This window comes from Vipera berus (assembly GCF_964194415.1).
Source record: "Vipera berus genome assembly, chromosome: 1".
Lineage (NCBI taxonomy): Eukaryota > Metazoa > Chordata > Lepidosauria > Squamata > Viperidae > Vipera > Vipera berus.
This window is the reverse complement of record NC_138202.1, coordinates 568,820-588,331: the sequence shown is the minus strand read 5'-3', so window position 1 is coordinate 588,331 and position 19,512 is coordinate 568,820. Positions and strand designations below refer to the sequence as shown.

Below are 19,512 nucleotides of genomic sequence, written 5' to 3'. Positions count from 1 at the left end.
GGCTATCCTCAAAGGCCACTTGCCGGAAGTCTCCTCCCCAAGACCCCCCCACCCAAGGGACTCAAATGCCCATTAGCTCCCTGAAGGATGGGTATTTCGCTCCCCCCTTTAGCCAGTGGGCAATGGGGCCGGTTGCCAAACTGGGTCTGTTGGGTCCTTGGTTAAGGGGGGGGGTCCTTGGTAAAGGCTTTCTCCCTCGAGCTGGGTTCTGGGGGACCCCAGCTGCACCACCAAGAGATTGGGGGGGGGTCTTCTCTGCTCAGGCTGGGAGGAAGGATGCCCGTCTCTGGAGCCGTGGAAAGGCTCTGGGTCCAGGACTGGCATCCCTGGGTGAGGGAAGGGCACCTTCCCTTCCCCACCCAACTCTGAGACTGACCTTGGCAGCGGCAGCTCTGTGGGGCTGCTTTCCCTCTCGGGCTGATGGCACCCAAAACAAAACAATATAATTTTTGTCCAGGGTGGGGGGGGGGACAGAGGGCACCACGAGGCCAATTGCCAGACTGGTCCTGCAGCCCCAGTTGGAACCAACTCCAGGCTGGGCGTTGGGCTTGCCACACACACACAGACACACACCTGGGCTCTTGCCAGGTGCCAGCGAGGCTTCCTTCCCATGCCAGCCTGGCAAGGCCTGATCCTGCGACCTCTCGGTGCCCCTGAGCTGGCTTTGCTCTTCAAGAGGGGCACGGCACCGCCTGGCACGGCAGGAAGGCGGTTTTCGGTGCAAGCCTTGAAAGGCTGCCAGGCTTTCTCGCCCTCTTCCTTGCCTCGTTTCTCCCTTGAGAATCTCCCTGCTCGAATTGGCTGGGGGCTCCCGCAGGAGGCTGCCCTGGAGGCCTTGGTGGGAGGGAGCGGGGCCAGAGATTGGCACCCAGGCCTTAAAAGCGCTGGAGGTTTTGGGGAAGAGGTGGGAAAGCCCCTTGTCTAAAGGGGTAGAAGTTCTCCTGATCGAGCGGGGGGGGGGCGGGGTTGGACTAGGAGACCTCCAGGGTCCCAACTGCTATTCTGTTATTCCTTGCTGTGTTCTGCCAGCTAAGTCAGAGGCTGCTCCGGCCTCTGCAGGCGGTTCGGGGGCTCTGCCAGCTTTGCCTGGGGGGGGGGGACTGTGAAGCCGAGGGCCTGGGGACCGGATCCAAGGTTTGCAGACAAAAGCGGGGGCTGTGATGGGGCAGCCCAGAGGGAGGCAAAGTGCCCGGGCATCCTTGAGGGCCCCTGGCAGAGAATGCAGACATTCGGGGGGGGGGCATTTCGCAACCCAGAGGTTGCCAACAGACACGGACAAACCAAGGGAAATTTTCCCACGTTTATTAAAGGAATAGTTTTACTATTAAAAAATAGGCCTGCCCCCTCCCCATTTTCACATATATACAGTTCTCTTCCCCCCCCCCAATTGACAGAGATCCCGCTGGGCTGTGGCTCCTGGTGGGGGGTCTTGGCTCTTGCTTGGCTCCAAAAGCAGAAATCCTTTTGGGGGGGGATGCAGTTGTTCATACCTGAAATTTCCCCCCCCCAAAGGTTTCTCCCTCCCCAGGAGAGCTCCCTGGACCCTTGGCTGGCTGTGGCAGAAATGCCATCGAAGGGGGCACTGCCAAGCTGGAGAAAGTTTCCAACCGCAAAAGGCCCTTTGGAGGACCAGCGTTTGGCACACAAACACAGGTTGGCACTGGGGAGGAGGAAGAGGAAGAGGAAGTAGGGGAGGGGGAGGACAGGGAGGGAGGAGCAGGAGGAAGAAGGAGGAGGGGAGGGACAGAAAGTGACTGCCAAGTCTGCTGGTCACCCCCCCCCGGAAAACACCTGCTTCCTTTTTCACTTTTGGGGAGCAGTCTGGGGTACAATTTCTCCCCCCCCATCCAACAATCAGGATTTGATCCCCAGACCTTCGGTGCCAAAGGCAGCCTCATCTTTAAGGTGCCCCAAGGGACCCTTCCCATTATTGGTCTGTCCCCCCCCCTCACTGCACACTATTGTGTCTCTGTGTGTGCGGGGGAGGGTGTTTCCCCAATGTGATTTGGCCCAAAGGGGAGCCCCAAGGCCATTGGGGGTTCCCAGCAGCTGAGTGCCGAAAACTGCCCGGAGGGACCCCCCCCAAAAAAAGAGCTCTGGGTCGATGCCCACCCTCCTCACTGCTGGCCCAAGACCCGGAAACCAGCCTTTTGGCACGAAGCGGGAGAAAAAAATGCATCAGCGTAAGAATAAGAAAATCCACAAAATGACACACACACGCGCACACACACAGGCGCCCTCATCTCTTGGAGGGAGGGGGCCCACTAGCACACCGTGCCCCCCCCCCGAGTCTTGGCAGGGCTTGGCCAGGCATCCCCGGAGTCCGTCCTTCTGGGAGGGAGCCGGGCCTGGGCGCCCCTCTTCTCTGGGGGCCCCTCTCCTCCGGGGGCCGCACGCCCGGCTCAGCCCCGGTGCTGGTCGTAGTCGCTCACCATCCGCTTGATGTGGAAGAGCTTCTTCCGCAGGGACTTGGTCTCTGTCTTCTGGCTCCGGTACTCCGGCGTCTGGCACGGGTTCAAAGGGGGAGAGGAGAGCTTTGGGTAACCAGAGCTGGACTACAGCTCCCCTCATCCCCAGCCCTGATTCTGGAAGCCCCGGGCTGGTAGCCATCCCCAGTTCAGAGCCATCCGGAGTGGGAACCCGGCACACGCAGGAGGGTGCAAGCCAGCAGTGATGCCCCCTCTGTGGGACTCAGGCAGCGAAACCGGGACCCCCACCCACTCCGGTCTGGGGAAAAACCCCTCCCCACGGAACCGGTCCTGGTGCCCCAAAGGTTGGGGGGGGAGGCGCTGCTCTAGTTCACTTTCCAGCCTTCTCTTTCTTACCCCTCTCTCTCTCTCTCTCTCTCTCTCTCTCTCTCTCTCTCTCTCTCTCTCTCTCTCTTTCTCTCTCTTTTTTTTTACTTTCAATTTGCAAATTTCTATCCTCTTTTTCATTCGGTCTTCAACTGGGCTTTTAATGGTGGTTCTTGTCTTGTTTGACGACGTGCCCGGCGTCGCTTAGGAGTCAACAGTCCCTAAGCTCTGCGGGCTGCCCAGAGGTTGGAGGGGCCGATTCTCCTGAGAAAGACTAGTGGTGATGTGACACACACACACACCGCCCCCCCCAAAAAGCCCAGAATCTGAACACGGCTCCCTTCAGGCTTCCTTTGCTGAAATGACCTTGCCCTTCCGTTCTCCCCCCTCCCTGGCTCCCGATTCTGGAGATGGAAGGATGGGGGAGCAAGTTCTCTTCCCTCCCCCCCCCCGTTTGCATTTCTATTAGACGCAGACCCCCGCCCCACCCACCGCCCACCCACCCACCCACAATGGCACCCCTCCAAAGCCCAGAGGGCAACCTGTTTCCCAGGGCATTTCTCCTCTGCATTTCCCATTGCTCCCAATCCAGGCCAGGGTGGCTGGGGATGATGGGACCTGGGGATGGGGGGCAACCAGGCGGGGGGGGGGCTCACCTGCTTCAGCTCCTTCAGCCGGTTGTACTCCTCTGCCACGCCCTGCCGGAGAAAAAGCGGAGTTGGGAGGGGAACAGACCGGGTGGGGGGGGATGTACACAAAATGGAGCTCCCCTATTCAGGAGCAGTGCAACTCAGAGCAAGGCAGGAGACTTTGTGGGCAGCCCAAGGGGCTTTTGAAGCAGCCTCCAGCGCCAGCTGGGAGGGAGGGTCTGCTGGGGGGGAGGGGGGCTGGCGGCTGGGCAAAGGAGAGAAAGGCCAGTGTGTCCCAGGCACAGCTGACCCCTTGCCTGCCCCCCCTCAGCTTGCAGCTGGTGTAAGAGCAGCCGTAGGGCATCTGTGGGGTAAACCAGGAGCTTTCTCCACGATGCCCGTGAAAAGGTGGGCAGGCCTGGCAGCTCCATTCCGTAGACAAGGCCCAGCCCTGGCATTGCCAGGGGCCCGGAGGGATGTCCTGGACGGGGCCCCTCCCAGCAGCTGCTCCCTTTCGCCGTGGCAGGGCTGGCTTCTCGGGGTCCCCCCAGTTGGTGCCCACCTGGTACTGGAGGGTGCCCTCTGGCAACTGGTCCAGCTGCCTGCTGAGCTGGTTGATCTGGTCGTTGATGCCATCCATCTGGGCACAGAGCTGCTTGTAGCGCTTGAGGTTGCTGTCAAAATCCTGCTTGTATTGCTGGCGGGCACCGTCGGAGGTGATTGGCGGGTAACGGCTGCAGGGAGGCAGGGGGGGCTCAGGCACAGGCTGGGTGGCACCCCTGACCTCCCCCTCCCTTTAGTCTACGGCTGGCGCCTGGCACCAACCGCCCTCCTGGACTCCTCCCCCCTCCTGGCCCCCCAGCCCGGCCCTTCCTGCCTTCCTGGTCCCCAAAGCCCCTTCCTGGGGTCTCTGGCCAGCTCTGTGGGGTTTGGGGGACACCCCCCCCATACTCCTCCTCTCCCGCAAGGAGAGCCTTGGTGGAGCAGTGGGCTAATGCCTCCTTAAGTAACACCAGCTGCCTGCAATTAGTGCAGGTTCGAGTCCCACCAGGCTCAAGGTTGACTCAGCCTTCCATCCTTCCCAGGTAGGTAAAATGAGGACCCAGACTGTTGGGGGGCAATAAGCTGACTTTGTAATAATGCCGCTTGGGGTGTGTGTGAAAGCCCTAATAAGCAGGCATATACATAGAATGAAGGCTACTGCTAAGCTTGTAAGCCGCCCTGAGTCTTCGGAGAAGGGCGGGATATAAATGGAATTAAAATTTTAAAAAATAAAATAAATTGGGGGCTGAAAGTGGGTCTGTAGCCCCCAGAGGATGGGCTGGCTTGGTGGAGCTGCTCAGTCAGGTGACCTGTGGAGGGGGTGGTCTCCCACTGAAAGCCCCCCTAATTTCTGGCCCCTGGATGTTTGATCGGAAGGCCTGGCCCTCACTTCATTATTAAAAAAGGCAAACCTATTGCGGTCACATGCCTATCGTTGTGTCTTGGCAGGACGGAGGAATTTTAATCCTGCAACCACAGGGATGCTGCAACAGTCGTTAAGTGTGAAGTCCGTTTTTTTAAGGCATTATGATCTCAGACGGTCACTAAGCAAACGGCTGTAAGGTGGGGACTGTCCATAATGTAGCTTGTCAACTTGACGTGTCTTGCATTGTGCCAATTGCGCGTACCGAAAGTGCCTGGGGAGGGGCCCCGGGCTCTGGTCTCTCTGCCCCCCCATTCCAGCCCCTCCCCACCCGCAGGGCCCCTCACCTGCCCCACTCGTCTGCATCCTGCTCGTCGCTGGACTCCACGGCCGTGGTGTGATCCGTCTCGTACTGGGATTCCTCCAGTTCGGGGCTCCTCTTGCGTGACCTTCGGCCCCTGCGGGCGGGGGGCTTCTTGGGGGGCTCCTGGGTTTTCTCCTCCCAGGTGCTGGAGCTCAGCGTCCGAGCACGCTTGTCCAGGGGGGGCTGGAAGGGAGAGCTAGGGGGGCAAAGACAGGCCAGGAAATCAGCCCCGTCAAAGGGCTCTTGGCTGGGGGGGGGTATTATTCAGAGGACCTTGTGAATCTGACTGCATTGAAACCCCCCCTCTTTACACCCTAGGGAATTGGGGAGGGGTCTGCCTGATCTGACTCCAAACCTTATCTGGCTTCCCAGGACTTCAGGAAAATTCCAGCCCCCTTTGCCTGGTGCAGGCAGTCCTCCAATTATGACCATAACGGACCCTGCCCATTACGGCTGTAACGCATTACAGTCGTAAAGCAGGTGATGTGACTGAACCAATTTTACTACCTTTTTTGCAGCTACCATGGTCATTAAGCAAACCTTGTCGTCATTAAAGGAGCCCGTGGTGGGCTACGGGCCGGTTGTGTCAAAACAAACCAGATGTAAAATCTGGTTTTCAGAGAAACCGTCGTAAATTGTGGTCATGTGATTGAGGGATGCTGCAAATGGCTGCCAAGCGCCGGAAGTGTGAACCAGACGCAAAGTGACCCGTTGTAAACTGAGGACTATTCGCAACAGCTCTTCTGTCAGCGTCCTGTTTGTGACTCATGGGGACCCTCACCTGACCCAAAGGGGCAGAAATGGGCTGGCCAGGAGGGAACCAGGCCAACTGACCGAGGAGGACCCTCCCTCAACAGCCACCAGCCGGCACAGTTCAACGGAGCCCCCTATCCAGGAGCAGTCTACCCCTCCTCACGAGACAAACAGAGAAGGTCAGCTGGCGGCTCTGCTTTTCCACTCCTGATGGGCTTGAGAGTTCCTCCTTGGCCCATCGTCCCCAGTCCTGGCAGTCCGTAAGGTCCAGCTGCCTCGGAAGAGTGTAGGGGGCCAAGGGCGGGTCCGATCGAATTCCAGGGCTGGGCATTCAGTGGAACCTCCACAGGCAGCTGCAGTCTTCTTCCAGCACTAAAGGTAGCATTTCCCCTTCTGGCCAAGTCCTGCCGCCCCCCCTCCTCCGGGGGTCTCGTTGACCCAGGTGCTGGGAAACCCTCCCCCTCCTGCTCACCTGCTCCGGACATCCACCTTGGAGTAGTAGTCCTTCTCTGTGTAGTTGGGGGGGCTGGCGGGAGCGTTGACGGGGCTGGTAGGCTTCTCCGAGTAGGCCAGGGTGGCCGTGTCAGTGGGGCTGGCCCGGCCATCCACGTTCTTCACCTGCAGAGGGGCAACGGGCTCTCCTCAGCACCCCCAAGGCCCCGGCGGTCGGGGGTCCAGAGCGTGACCTCCTGACCTCGGCCTCTCCCACAATCAGGGTGGAACCCCCAGGAAGCCTGGCTGGAGCAAACTCATTTGGGCATCAGGTCTCCCCACCTGGAGTCCCTCTGTGGGAGGCACAGGGCTTAGCACGCCCCCCCAAAAAAAGGATTCCCAGCCACTAAGAGGGCAGCCCAGCACCAGAGAAAACGCAGCAACAGCTGGAAAATGGGGGGCTGGGATGGAGGCGAGAGCTCACCACAGCATCATCTGGCACGCCAGACTCGCCCCCCCCCGGGCTTTCCAGATGCCCACTGCGCAAGCGCCCCCGTGCCCGCCTGCCCCCACAGCTGGCTGAGATTTGGCCGACGCCTTCCTGACCAAGCTGGCCTCTCCCTCCCGGCCCCCCCTTGGCGGCTGCTGCTTCTGTCCTGGCCCTCCCCGTGTCCAGGGGCCCCTGGTCTCCAGCCCCTGGGCCCGTGCCCGGCATGCCCACCCCTGCCAGCTGGGGCTCGCGTGCTCCCCGTCCTCTCCTCCTGCTTGCACCCAGCGTGGGAAGCAACGAGACGCCCTTCAGGGGTCAGCCCTTCCCTGCCCAACTGAGCAGGGGGTGGGACTAGAAGACCTCCGAGGTCCCTTCCGACTCTGTTATTCTCTCCCCCCGGCCCCTCCCGGCTGACCCTTTGCCAGAGGGAGAAATCGCAAGGCCTGCTATGGACCAGACCCAGCTTGGAGCCTTTGGGGAACAGCTCCCCACTTCACCGCCCCCCCCCACAGGATGCTGCAGAACCAAGTCTTCTGGGGAGGGGGAGGGGCATTCTTGCCCACCAGCCCCCCCCAATCCTCCTCCCCCCACCTTCCCGAAGGCCCACCGGGAAGCCAAAGTTCCCAGCCTCTTCCCCCCCCTCAGAATTTCAGCAGTGGGACAGAGGCAGCTCCTGAAATGGGGGGGGGATGAAATGTCCACGGGGGGGGGAGGGAAGGCCTTCACCTGGGGAGTGGGATTCCCAGGCCCAGCCCCAGCCCCCTGGGTCCTGCCAGGCCACCTGGCGCTGCGGTCACAACAACGGCTCCTGTGGGCTCAGCGGTTAATCATTGATGCAACCGAAACCAGAGAAGCTATAAACAACCACGGGCCCTCTCGGTTTTACACACACACACACACACACACACACACACACACACACCCCTCTCCAGTGCAGGTGGCAAGGCCTGTGAACCTGTTGCTCTTGTTGCAGATTGGAAATGGGGGGGGGAATTGTGGAGGAATTTAGGGAAATTCACGGTGGGGAAAAAGCACCTGGAGGGATGGGAGGGCGATGGCTAAAACCAGCAGCAGGAAGCAAAATGGCCGAAATCAAAACAGACGGGCGGCCATTTTCTCCTGAGCCCAGCCAGGCAGACCAGGAGCAACTGAGAGAGGGTCCCCCCCGGGGGGGGTCTCTTCCTAGCCAGGGGGCTGCCAAAAGGGGGCAGTGGGCACTGCAGTGTCACGAAAAGGCTCAGCTTTGAGACGCTCCTGTGGCAACAGAATACAGCAGAGAGGGAAGGGGCCTTGGAGGTCCTCTACTCCAACCCCCTGCCCAAGCAGGAGACTCTGTGGCCATTTCGGACAAGTGGCTGTCCAGTCTCCTCTTGAAAGGCTCCAGTGATGCAGCAACCTCTGGAGGCAACTCCTGTTCCGCCGGTCGATGCTTCAGGAAAATCCTCCTTGGTTCTGCTTCTCTCCTTGATGAGTTTCCAGCTTTGCAGCGGAGTTTGCAATGCAGGTTTTCCTCCCGCCGTTCATGGCTCGCAGAGGAAGCCGCCCCCTCCCCAAAATGATTGCATTGTTTGTGGGGGGGGGAGGCCTGCACCCAAAATGGCCCCTTTGGTCCCTTCCCAGCCTGGCCCGGCCCAACTTCCCAGCCTGGTTGACGGTCAGCATTACCAAAGGAGCCAGGGGGTCAAGGGTCAAAGCTGCCTTCCCCAGGCCTTTGGGGGGGGTTTCCACTGCTCCACTCACCCATTCCTCCACATTGGGACCCTCCTCCATCACTGGTGGCCGGTCCCAGTAAATATTTTGCTTCCCAAACTGCCAAATCTTCTGGCGGGTCTTGTGGGCGAAAAAGCAGATGACGCAGAGCAGGATGACCAGGAGGAAGCCGCAGACGATGGCGACAGCCTGGGTGGGGGGACGAGGAACAGAGGGGGACAGTTAAACCCCTTCCAGAGCTCCCTCCCTTCCCCCAAATTCCTGAGAGCAAAGCGCGGCTCCCTCCCTCTCCCCACATCCAAAGGGGCTTTCGGCTGGTGTCCGGGGTCTCCATGGGTGAGGGAGGGTCTCTCTCTCCACTGAAGAACATCTCCGCAGAGCAAGGAGAGCCCCTCCAAGCCCCCCCCCGGGCCTCACAGCAAGCCACAAGGAGGTCGTGTGCATCCACAAATTAGGCAGTCCACGGTACCGTGGCACGTGTGAGGTCCGTGGCCTTCCGTGGCCTCCTTGCAGGGTGTCCCACGGCTGTGCCACCTGCCCCACAGTCCTCAGGGTGCCACCCTTTAATCTGGAGACAGCGAGGACACCCATTTGGGGGGTTGGCACAACTCCCTCACACACATAGGCAAAGCCTTGGGGTTTCAGGACACGAAAGGACACTAAGCCGGGTCAAAGCCCTCCAGGCTGCTATGGAAACGTGGGAATCTGGGGAGCTGGGTCAGGGCGTTGGGCGCCGAGAATTCAGAATGGAACAGAATAGAGCTGGAAGGGACCTGGGAGGTCTTCTAGTCCAGCCCCCTGCTCAAGCAGGAGAACCTATCCCGTCTCAGACAAGTGACGAATCCCCGAGGGGATTGTCAAAAAATTGGAGACGAAAAGGCAGGAATGGGGAAGGGGAGTGACACCCCCCTCCCCAAAAGCAAAGCTTCCTTGCCTAAACCAGAAGAGAAGGTTTCCACCCTGCCTGGAGCATTTGGACGGCCACCCGGCACAGCCCACCCCCGCCCCCTCCCCAATTTTCTTCCCTCCCACGCCAAGGGACCTCACATCCACCCCAGACATAGTCTGAGCTGGTCAGTCCTGGGATGGGACACCACCAGGAAACCCAAGACGTTTAAATCAAGCCAGGAGTCAATGAGGAAGCCAGCAGTAAAGATGCAGGTTTGGGTTCCGTGATGACGTCTCGCTTAATGACCGCATGGCTGGTCCCAATTGCTTTGTTATTAAGCGAAGACCACCTGTTGCACTCCAAAGGTTGGCAGATATGTTTCCCCACCCCCACCCCCACCCCGAAACCTGGGGGTCCTGAGCAGGGCTGGGCAAAGAGGGCAACTTGAGAACTTCAACTCCCAAATTCCCTGAGCTGGCCAAGCACGCAGGCCGTAAAGTTGCCACCGTTGCCCACCCCCCCGCCCCCCCCCGGTCCTGAGGAAGCAGCAGCCTTACGCCCGTCCTCCCAGGTGATTCACGAGCCCATCAGCCCCGTCCCCAGGCCGGGCAGAGAAGGCCGCCGGGGCTTATCTTGTTTGCTCAACTGGGCCGTTCCGAGGCTGCCACCGCCGCGCCCGGCCCCGGATTGTTCTCGGCCGAGCCCGAAACCGATTTCCCGATAAGCCCTTTCGCTCACTGGGGAACAAAAATCCTTCCTGTGTGCTTTCATCACACACACACACACACAAACACACACCCACACCGTGGTGACTTCCGAGGTTGTTTTTTCAGGCCAAGCAGGTGATAAAAAGAGAGGTGGTGAAAGGTCGTGTCAGGCAGGCAGTGTGGCTGCCCCGGCTTTCCCCCCAACCGGTGCCCGTCCCTAAGAAAGGCCATCCTCACCCGGAGCTGGCACAGTCCTGCCCGAGGTTCAAGGGCTCCTGTCCCCTGGCATGACCGGGAGAGGGAGGGAAGGTGAGGGGCAGCCGCTGCTGGTGGCAGCCATTTGTTTGGGATGGCCTGCAGGGGGTTGGACTAGAAGACCTTCAAGGTCCCTTCCAACTATTCTCTATTCTATTCTAATTCCATTCCATTCTATTCTCTATTCTGAATTCTATTTTATTGTGTATTTCTATTCTATTCTATATTCTGCATTCTATTCTATATTCTGCATTCTATTCTATTCTATTCCATTCTACACATTCTATTCTATATTTTATTCTAGTCTACATTCTATTCTATTCTATTCTATTTATTCCATATTCTATTCTATTCTATTCTATACCATTCTACATTCTCTTCTCTTCTACATTCTGTTCTGTTCTGTTCTATTCCATTCCATTCTTCATTCCATTCCATTCCATTCCATTCTATTCTATTCTATTCTATTCTATTCTATTCTATTCTGCATTCTGTCTTCTCTTCTCTTTTCTCTTCCATTCCATTCCTTATTCTATTTCTGTTCTATTCTATTCTTATTCCATCCTGCCCTTCCCTTTCTTATTCTTCCCCTGGGCCACAGCTGCTTCCCCACCCACCAGCCGTGTCCAAACAGAAAGCAGGTCCAGAAGGAGCAGGCAGGGGCCCCTCTTCTCGCCCCCCCCCACAGCCCCCCAGCTAGGCCCTCACCTCCTGGGGGTCCACGATGCAGTAGTGGTAGAGGTACTGGTTGTAGTAGGCTCCCCCGGCGTAGACCTGGTTGCACAAGGCCAGCAGGGGGTTGGAGGTGTAGTAGCTGCCGGACATCTGGGCCTGGGGGTTGACCCCCATGATGTAGACGATGGAGGCGATCAGCATGACGAAGGCCAGCAGGGCACACACCACCAGCACCACCAGGTAGAAGCGCCTGGACCGGGCCCCGCCGGACTTGGTCAGGCTGGTGATGGCCAGGGCCAGCAGGGCGATGAAGCACAGCACCGACATGGCGATCATGAAGCCGTTGGCTGCGCGGGGGTTGGTCATACCCCCGTAGTAGCCCCCCATGCCGTAGCCCCCCATGCCGTAGCCACCGCCCATGCCTCCGCCGTAGTAGCCACCGCCCAGGCCCCCGCCGTAGCCCCCACCGTAGTAGCCCCCCATGGTGCCACCGTAGAGCCCCCCGTAGCCGTACTCCCACACCAGGGTGGAGGCCACGCAAGCGAAGATGGCCACGCAGAGCAGGACACCCAGCCCCTCCAGGATCCTGGCCACGCTGGGGGGGGAGGTCCACTTGTAGAAGTGCTGGGGCTCCTCCACGTAGAAGGAGCCTGGCGGGGGCGACTGGATCGGGTACCCATAGTCCTCCCCGGGGGGGCCATAGCCGGCGGGGGGGCTGTCGTAGGGCTTCTTGGGGCCGAACATCCTTGGTGCAGAGCGGGGGCAGGAGCCTCAGAGGAGCCCCAGATGCTGTGGCTGGGGGGGGCCACGGAGCCCCGTCAAGCTTCACGGAGCAGTCACGAGGTTCCTGGGCCACGTCCGGCTGGCACTGCCAAAGACAGTGGAAAGAGAAGGTCAGCGTCCCTTCCGGTGCTGTTGGGCGCTTCTTGCACCCGCCCAGCGTCGGTCGGATGTGAGAGACTGGGACAAACGTCGGGGGAGGGGGGGGCGAGAAATTCAGCAGAGATCTCTTCCCCCAAGTATTCAGGATCTGATGACCACCTGGACACCTGGAAGAGCCACAGTGCGTTGGGACCTTAAAAACAAAAATCTATTCCTCCTACATCGTTGGCAAGTGCAGCAATTTTCTCCACATTGTCTTGCCTGAGCAGGGAAGGGGTTGGACTAGAGCAGGGCTTTTCAACCTTTTCACCCATTCTACCACTTTTAGGATATGGCAACATCTGAGTACCACCAGTCGCCTAGCAAGGTGTCAAAAACTTGATGGCCAAAAAAAAAAAGAAGGGAAAAAGTGATGAAGTACAGGCAGTCCTCGACTTACAACTTACGACTTACAACAGTGACTCTTCGAAGTTACAATGGGACTGAAAAAAGTGCCCCCAAGGCCACAGCCGAGCAAGACACCTGCCTGCCCGCCCGGCGACACTCTTCCTCCTGTCCGAGGTTTTCATGGTTGTGAGCGTTTCTGTTGAGGATTGGCGGTGGGGGTGGGGGGTGTTTGGTTTTTATTTCCTCCCCCCCCCCTCTGCTGGGTGGTTGCAGCAGGTTTTGGTCACTTCACATGACCCTGGGACACTGTGACTGTCATAAATGTGAATCAGTTGCCAAGCATCTGAATGTAAATCACACGACCCTGGAGATGCTGCAACATTCCAGCTGATCGGCGCTTCTTCTGGGCTCAGAAGCACCAGGATCGGTGCTGAGCTCCAGCTGGATCCTGGCGCTGATCCTGGCGCTTCTGCTGAGCCCCGACAGCCCTGCAGCTCCAGCCGTCTCTCGCTCAGGCTTGTGCGGTGCTGCCAGCACTTCAGCTCATTCCCCTCCCCCACAACCACTTCTCTAGGATGGTTGCGTACCACCTGCCAGGTGCCGATGTACCACGGGTGGTACCTGTACCACTGGTTGGAAAGCCCTGGACTAGAAGACCTCCAAGGTCCCTTCCAACTCTGTCATTCTAGGTTCGATGTTGTTGGTTGTGAAAAAGAGCAACAATTGGTGGGATTGGGGGTTATTCCCTCCCCAGCGTCCCAGATAAGGGGGCAGAGGTGTCCCCCCGCACCATTATGTGGCCAAATAAGGCAGGTCGACTTGGCTCCGGCAACGGGGTGCGGGTGATCCCAGCCTCTCTGAGTGGGTTTGTGGCACTTTTTGGGTGAGTTTAAAGCCGCAGGGCGGCTGCCCGGCTCCCAGCCAACGTTCACGGGTGAGAGCAGGCAAGGAGAATCCCCGATATGTAGCCCTGCGAACAGGCGACAGGGACGTCGAAGTACCACAAAGCCCATCGGAGGGCAGGTGGGACCCAGGTGCTCTTCCCTGCTGCCGAAAAGCTGCTTCCATCTGATGCTACCGGAGGTTTTTCAAAATTCAGCAGCTCAGGATAACATTACAAATTGATCTTTATTTTTATCACCGTCTTTTCGATCTAGTGCAGGGGTGTCAAACTCAATTTCATTGAGGGCCACATCAGCATTGCGGTTGCCCTCAAGGGGCCGGGTGGGTATGGCCAGGGTGGGCGTGGCCTACTGGGTGGGCATGGCTACAGTGCGTATGGCTTATTGGGTGGGCATGGCCAGCTCTACATCGTTCGCATCAAGGGTGCCTATGGGGGCCTGGGCAGGAGTGGGACAAATCTGAGGGTCTCTGGCAGAAGGAGGGTCTTTGGCCAGTGCCAAGGCAGTGGGGGCCGTTCCCTCACTGTTTCCAGGATGGCTTCGCGGGCCACATGAAACCACTTCGCGGGCCGCATCCGGCCCCCGGGCCTTGTGTTTGACATGTCTGATCTAGAGCTAATCGCCCGTCATCTGCGTGATCGCCCTTAATTGCAAAGGGTGTCACCAGCTGTAATCTATTTCTCACTGCTGTCAAAGGTCAATTTGTAATGTTCTCCTTCGGTGCTGTCTCTGGGAGGGCTGAGCACGGCCTGGCCTGCCCCAGACTTTGGGGTCTTCGTCTTTTGCCTCCCTGAACCGGAGAATGGGGAGATTAAATCTGCAGATGACGCAAACTGGGGTTGCTAATTCTTTAGACCGGCGCTTCCTGGCAACTTTAAGAGGCGTGGACTTCAACCCCCAGAATTCCCCAGTCAACAACCCCAGATCCTGGTTGGCCACAGGTCAACATGATAAAAAGAATAAATATAAAAACAATTAAAACTAGAAAAAAATTAAGAGAGACTAAAAACCAAGGAGGCAAGAGGCAGGCTCCTGTCTCCACTGTGCCACCCTGGGGAAAATGGCTGCAGAAAAGCGCCGCCCTCAGTGCGGGCACACGATCTTCCCCACAGCGTGCCTGCTGCGGCTGCAGAGCGGGTGCCAAGATGGCGCGCAACGGCCTCTGCCCTCTCCTGAGGGCCCTTCTCAGGGAAGGCTGCCTTGACCTTCAGCTGCTGCTGTGATGGTCAGATGTGGCTGAATAGCCGGCAAGCACAGGGCCCGAGCCACGGCTCGCTCGGCTGCCCATTCCCGCCCTGGCACTGGGGGAGAGGCCCCCTTGCAAAACCCAGCTGGATCTCTCCAGTCAAGGCTGGCGCGCCCACTGGAGAGTCCTAACTGCAGTGGGGGGACTCAGAGGCTCCTCCTGGGGGGGGGTGGAATTCCAAAAATCGTGGGCACTCTGTCACTGGAGAGTCTTAAGAAGAGGCTAGACAGTCACCTGTGTGAGGTGGCACACAGGTCCTCCTGCTTGAGCAGGGGGCTGGACTAGAAGACCTCCAAGGTCCCTTCCAGCTCTATTCTACTCTAAGACAATGCTAAGAAACATCCTAATGGTGAGAGCTAATAACCAGTGGAACAGCTTGCCACCAGAAATTGTGGGTGCTTCCTCACTGGAGGTCTGTAGGGACAACCACTTGTCTGAAATAGAATAGGGTCTCCTTGAGCAAGGGGTTGGGCTAGAAGAGGGGTCCCCAACCCCTGCTCCGTGGACCAGGCCGTGGCACGCCAGCAACCAGGCCGCACAAACAAGCAAAGCTCCATCCGCGGGATGCAGGCAGCACACAAAACCACACCCTCTCCGGTCTGCGGAAAAACCTCTCTCCACGGAACCGGGGGTCCCTGGTGCCCCAAAGGTTGGGGACTCTGGACTAGAAGACCTCCAAGGTCCCTTCAAGCTCCGTTTAGATAGATAGATAGATAGATAGATAGATAGATAGATAGATAGATAGATAGATAGATAGATAGACAGACAGACAGAAAGATTTGGCCAGATGGGTGGGCGAGGAGGTGGAGGAGGGGTGTGTGGACCGCTGCTCCCAACCCTGCTGCCCTGATTGGAAAGGGGGAAGAGGTTCACCCTGCAAAGCACCATTTCCCCCCCCCCCATGGGACAGTCCCATGAGACTGAGCAGGGCACATTCTCCCCCCCAAAAAAAATCCCTGGGACCAGGAAGCAGCCCTCCTTTCTCCAGGAGCTGCGCTGGCCCAGGGCTGGAGGTTGGGGGGGGGGCTGTTTATCCCGCGTGCCATCCACCTCCACCTCCTTGCCTTGCGGGCGGTTCCCTGGGGTCCCGGCTGCTCTGTGCCAGAACGGGGCCGGCCTGCCTGCCTGCCAAATCCCTCCGGGCTGCTTTGCAACTCTGTCTCCAGATTTCAAGGTTGTTCCTGGGAGCCACAAAGGGAAGACAAAAGTTCGGCTGTGCCTGGCTCAACCAGGGAGCTCCTTAGAGCTTCCTCCCTGCCGCCAGCACAGACGCGGGGGGGGGGCTTCTTCTGCCCCCCCCATGAAACCACAGACCTTCCCCCACTTCTTTGGGTTGAATTTTAACACAAGAAGCAAGTCTCAAGGGCAGTTATTCTGTAGTAAGATGGGCAGATGATGATAGATGATGATAGACAGAGAGAGACAGACGGACAGACAGACAGAGAGATAGATAGACAGACCGGCAGACAGATAGATGATGGATGGATAGATGACAGGCAGATTATAGTTAGATAGATCAATAGATCATCAATCAATCAATCAGTTTGGAGCAAGCCACATCCACAGCCGTGGGCCCTTCCAGCAGGACACGTTGGCTCCACTGAGCCCTGAAGGCCAGGCCTGAGGGACGGGGATCCAGGGCTTTGCTAATTCCACCAGGGGTCACCAGGCTCCTTTGGGGCTCTGTGGGGCCCGGCCCAGCCTTGAGATTCCCACTGGGGCCCCTGGCTGAGCCCCCAAGTCTTTTCTTCCTGCCAGGCCCCCAATCCTGGGGAGTTTCTCAAGCATAAAGGGCTTGCTTGTGTGGGTCTCTGCCCGTCCCCCCCCCAGGCACAGAGGCCAGGCAACCACCCCCATCCAAGTGAGGGGGCGTTTATTCCTTCCACGTATCCCCCCTTCGCAGATTCTTCCCCAGCATCTCTGTCTCCGGGTGCCTCTTGCAGGGACTCAAGGAAGCACCAGATTGCTCTTTAACCCGTAAATTTGGACCTCTTCGCTTCTGAGCAATCAATCAATCAAAGAAAAGAGCTGGAAGGGGCCTTGGAGGTCTTCTAGTCCAACCCCCTGCTCAGGCAGGAGACCCTATACAATTTGAGGCAGTCTTCTTAAAAACCTCCACTGGTGGAGCGCCCACGATGTCTGAAGGCACACTGTCCCACCTGTTCTCTCTGTTAAGACGTTTCTCCTTAATTCCAGGTTGCTTCTCTCCTTGGTCAGTTTCCATCCGTTGCTTCTTGTCCTGCCTTCGGGCGCTTTGCAAAATAAGTCCACCCCCCTCCTCATCTTTGGGGCAGCCCCTCAAATACCGGAACTCTGCTATCATGTCCCCCCTAGTCCTTCTTTTCCGTGGGCTGGCCATTCCCAAATCCTGTAGCCGTTCTTCATGCGTTTTAGACTCCAGACTTTTTGTCTCCTGCACTTTTCCCAAAGTCTCCTCGACTTTTTGGTAATGTGGTGACCAAAACTGGATGCAGGTGTTCCAGGTGTGGCCTTACTAAGCCTTTATAAAGCAGTACTAAGACTTCACGTGATTCTGTTTATGCAACCCAGGATTGCTATACTATACGGTCAAGGATCAGCCCAGGTTTTATTTTTTTGCAGGTGCGTAAAAGAAGGATTAACCCAGAGGTGGGGGCCTGGGAAGCAGACCCCGAAAGGCCCCACCCCAACTCTGTGGGGCACCCTCGACTGGCCGGAGAGCAGGGGCTGCGGGCAGGGCTGGAGGCGAAGGAGACCCAGTGAGGCCTTGTGTGGATAAAGGGCCCATTCAGAGGTGACAGGTGAGCAGAAGCCAGCCCCACAGGTGGGGGGTGGGGGGCAAAATCCTACCGGCACCTACAAAAATGATCTTTCAGGATGAGGAAAAGGCAACCTATATTTTATTCTCCCTGTCTTAGCTATAAAACTGAACGTTGTTTTCATCTACAGGGAGCAGAGATTTATTATTTGATTGATTTTATAGCTAACTTGTGCAGCCTTTTGGGTGGGGCTGACGATAAAAACCGGACAGCCCTCCCAGCCCAGAAAAGCTGCAGAGCCACCAAGAAGCTGCATCCCAAAACCGGCTTGGGGGAGCTTAAATGACCTTGCAAGGCAGCCAGAGAATTGCGCGGTGGGGGTGGGGGAGGTGGCAACGATTTTCCCTCCCCCCCCATCTCAGAGGCCAAGGCCAGCCCTCCCCTCCCCTCCCCACCGCCGTGGAAAAGAGAGAAACTTTACCCACTTGTGAAATCCGCCCCCTCCCCCGCTTTTGACTGAGCCTCCAGGCAACAGAATGGCGACCGCAACCTGCTGGGATCACAAAGCCGCCCCCCCCCCCCAAGAGAGGCTCCGGCGGGGAGATCTGTGGAGCCAGGGAACATTTCCCGCCGCTCGCTCGATTGATGCCCGGCCAAATTCCGGAGAGCCCCCCCAGCGGTGCGGACGTGCGCGGACGAGTGTCTTCGGGAGCCCCCCGCGGCTCCGGGGTACAAAGCAGCGCGGCGCAGGGCTGGGCCGGTCGGCGGGCAGAGGCCGAAAGAATTCGGGGCGGGAAGGCAAGCCGGGCGGACCCTGCGCCCCCCGCCGCCCCCGCCGCCCCTTCTCCGCTCCAGCCGCGAAGGAGGGGACGGCCCGCGGCTCTGTGCGCGCCCATCGGCCGGGAGCCGAGGGCCGTCATCCGCAGCCACCTGGGAAGCGGAGTCCCTGCGCTCTGCTTCCCTCCGCCCGCCGGCCTTTCGCTCTTCCCGCTCGCCCACTCCAGGACCTGAGCGGCGCGCTCCTTTCCGATCTAACGGGGAGGCTGGGAATCAGGCCGAGCGGCTCTCCCTCCCGGCCAGGAGTTTGCCCCGGGAGGGAGGGAGGGAGGACAGAAGATGGAAGGAGAGAAAGAGAAGAAATAAAAGAACAGGGAGGGGGGAAGAACGTAGGAAAGAAGAAAAGAAAGGAGACAGGAAGGGAAAAAGGGTGGAAGAACAGAAGGAAAGAGAGAGCAAAGGAGGGAGGAAGGAGATAGGGAGAAAGGGAGGGAGGGAGAGAGGAAGGAGGGATGTAGGAAGGAAGGAAGGAAGAAAGGAGGAAAGGAAAGGATGGAGCGAAGGAGGAAGAAAGAAAGAGAAAGGAGGGGAGGGTCCCTGGAGCGGAACCAGCAACTCCCGGGCCGGCCTTCCAGCTCCTGGCCTTCGCCGCGCCTCCCCCGCGCCCGGGCGCCAGCAAGCGGCCCAGAGGTCCCCGCCGGCCCCGCAGATCGGCCAGGAGCGCCGCTGCCCCCCCCCGCCCTGCCCGGTGCGAGGCTCCCCGCAGCCGCTCCTCGCCCGGGGCCGCCCGCCGCCCTGGCGCCCGAGGGCCCCGCTGGGGACCGGGACCCCGCGGATGGGGCCAGGCAGGGAGGGGACCGGGCCTCGCAGCGCCCCCCGCCCCAGGGACCCCGCCCGCCCCGCGCCGCACCTGCCGCCACCCCGGCCTCACCTGGCTGCGCGCGCGGCCTGGCCGGGCACCGGGCACGGGACGAGCGGCCTCCGGAAGGCTCGGCGCCGGCGGCGGACTGAGCCAGAAGGGGCGGCTCCGCGGCCCTCCCCCTTCCCCCGCCCCGCCCCGCCGTTCCACCTGCCCGGCGCCCCGCCCCGCCCCGCCAGCCCAACCGGAGGACGCCCCGGACGCGGGCCCGGGTCCCGGCTGCCGAGGGAGGGAAGGGCGGCGGGACCCCCCCAGCCCGAGCGCCCCGGGGCCGGCCGGGAACTGCTTGAGGCGGCGGCGCCTCTCCCGGGTGGCCCCCTCGGGACACCCCCGGCCGAACGCCTTCCAGGCCCCCGACGCCCCCCCAGAACCGCTCCCGGGACTCCGCGCCCCAGCAGCGGCGGGGGACACCGGCAGCCCTTCGCTTCCGCCCCAAGAGCCCGAGTGGCCGCCTGGGCGCGATGGGAACTGTAGTCCCAGAGCCCGGACTGGGAGCGGCTGCCGGGTAGAGCCCGCGTGTGAAGCCGGGCTGGACTCGGGTCGCTTCCGATCCTGCT

The 19,512-nt window shown here is 59.4% G+C and overlaps 1 protein-coding gene across 2 annotated transcripts; it reads right to left on the bottom strand.

Annotated features, from left to right (window-relative positions):
• Positions 1-1,200: 1,200 nt before the first annotated feature.
• Positions 1,201-19,040, bottom strand: LOC308660465 (occludin-like). Of its 2 annotated transcripts, XM_081314854.1 has the most exons (8): positions 18,968-19,040; positions 11,138-11,972; positions 8,609-8,767; positions 6,419-6,564; positions 5,177-5,389; positions 3,987-4,158; positions 3,452-3,493; positions 1,201-2,504 (listed from the first exon to the last, which is right to left on the bottom strand). In XM_081314854.1, exons 2-8 carry the CDS (start codon positions 11,846-11,848, stop codon positions 2,403-2,405), a joined length of 1,545 nt encoding a protein of 514 aa, XP_081170980.1. In that variant the 5' UTR covers positions 11,849-11,972; positions 18,968-19,040; the 3' UTR covers positions 1,201-2,402. The 2 variants fall into 2 exon arrangements, with proteins under 2 accessions (XP_081170980.1, XP_081170981.1); XM_081314855.1 differs by lacking the exon at positions 18,968-19,040 and having other exon boundaries at positions 11,138-12,168.
• Positions 19,041-19,512: the final 472 nt, after the last annotated feature.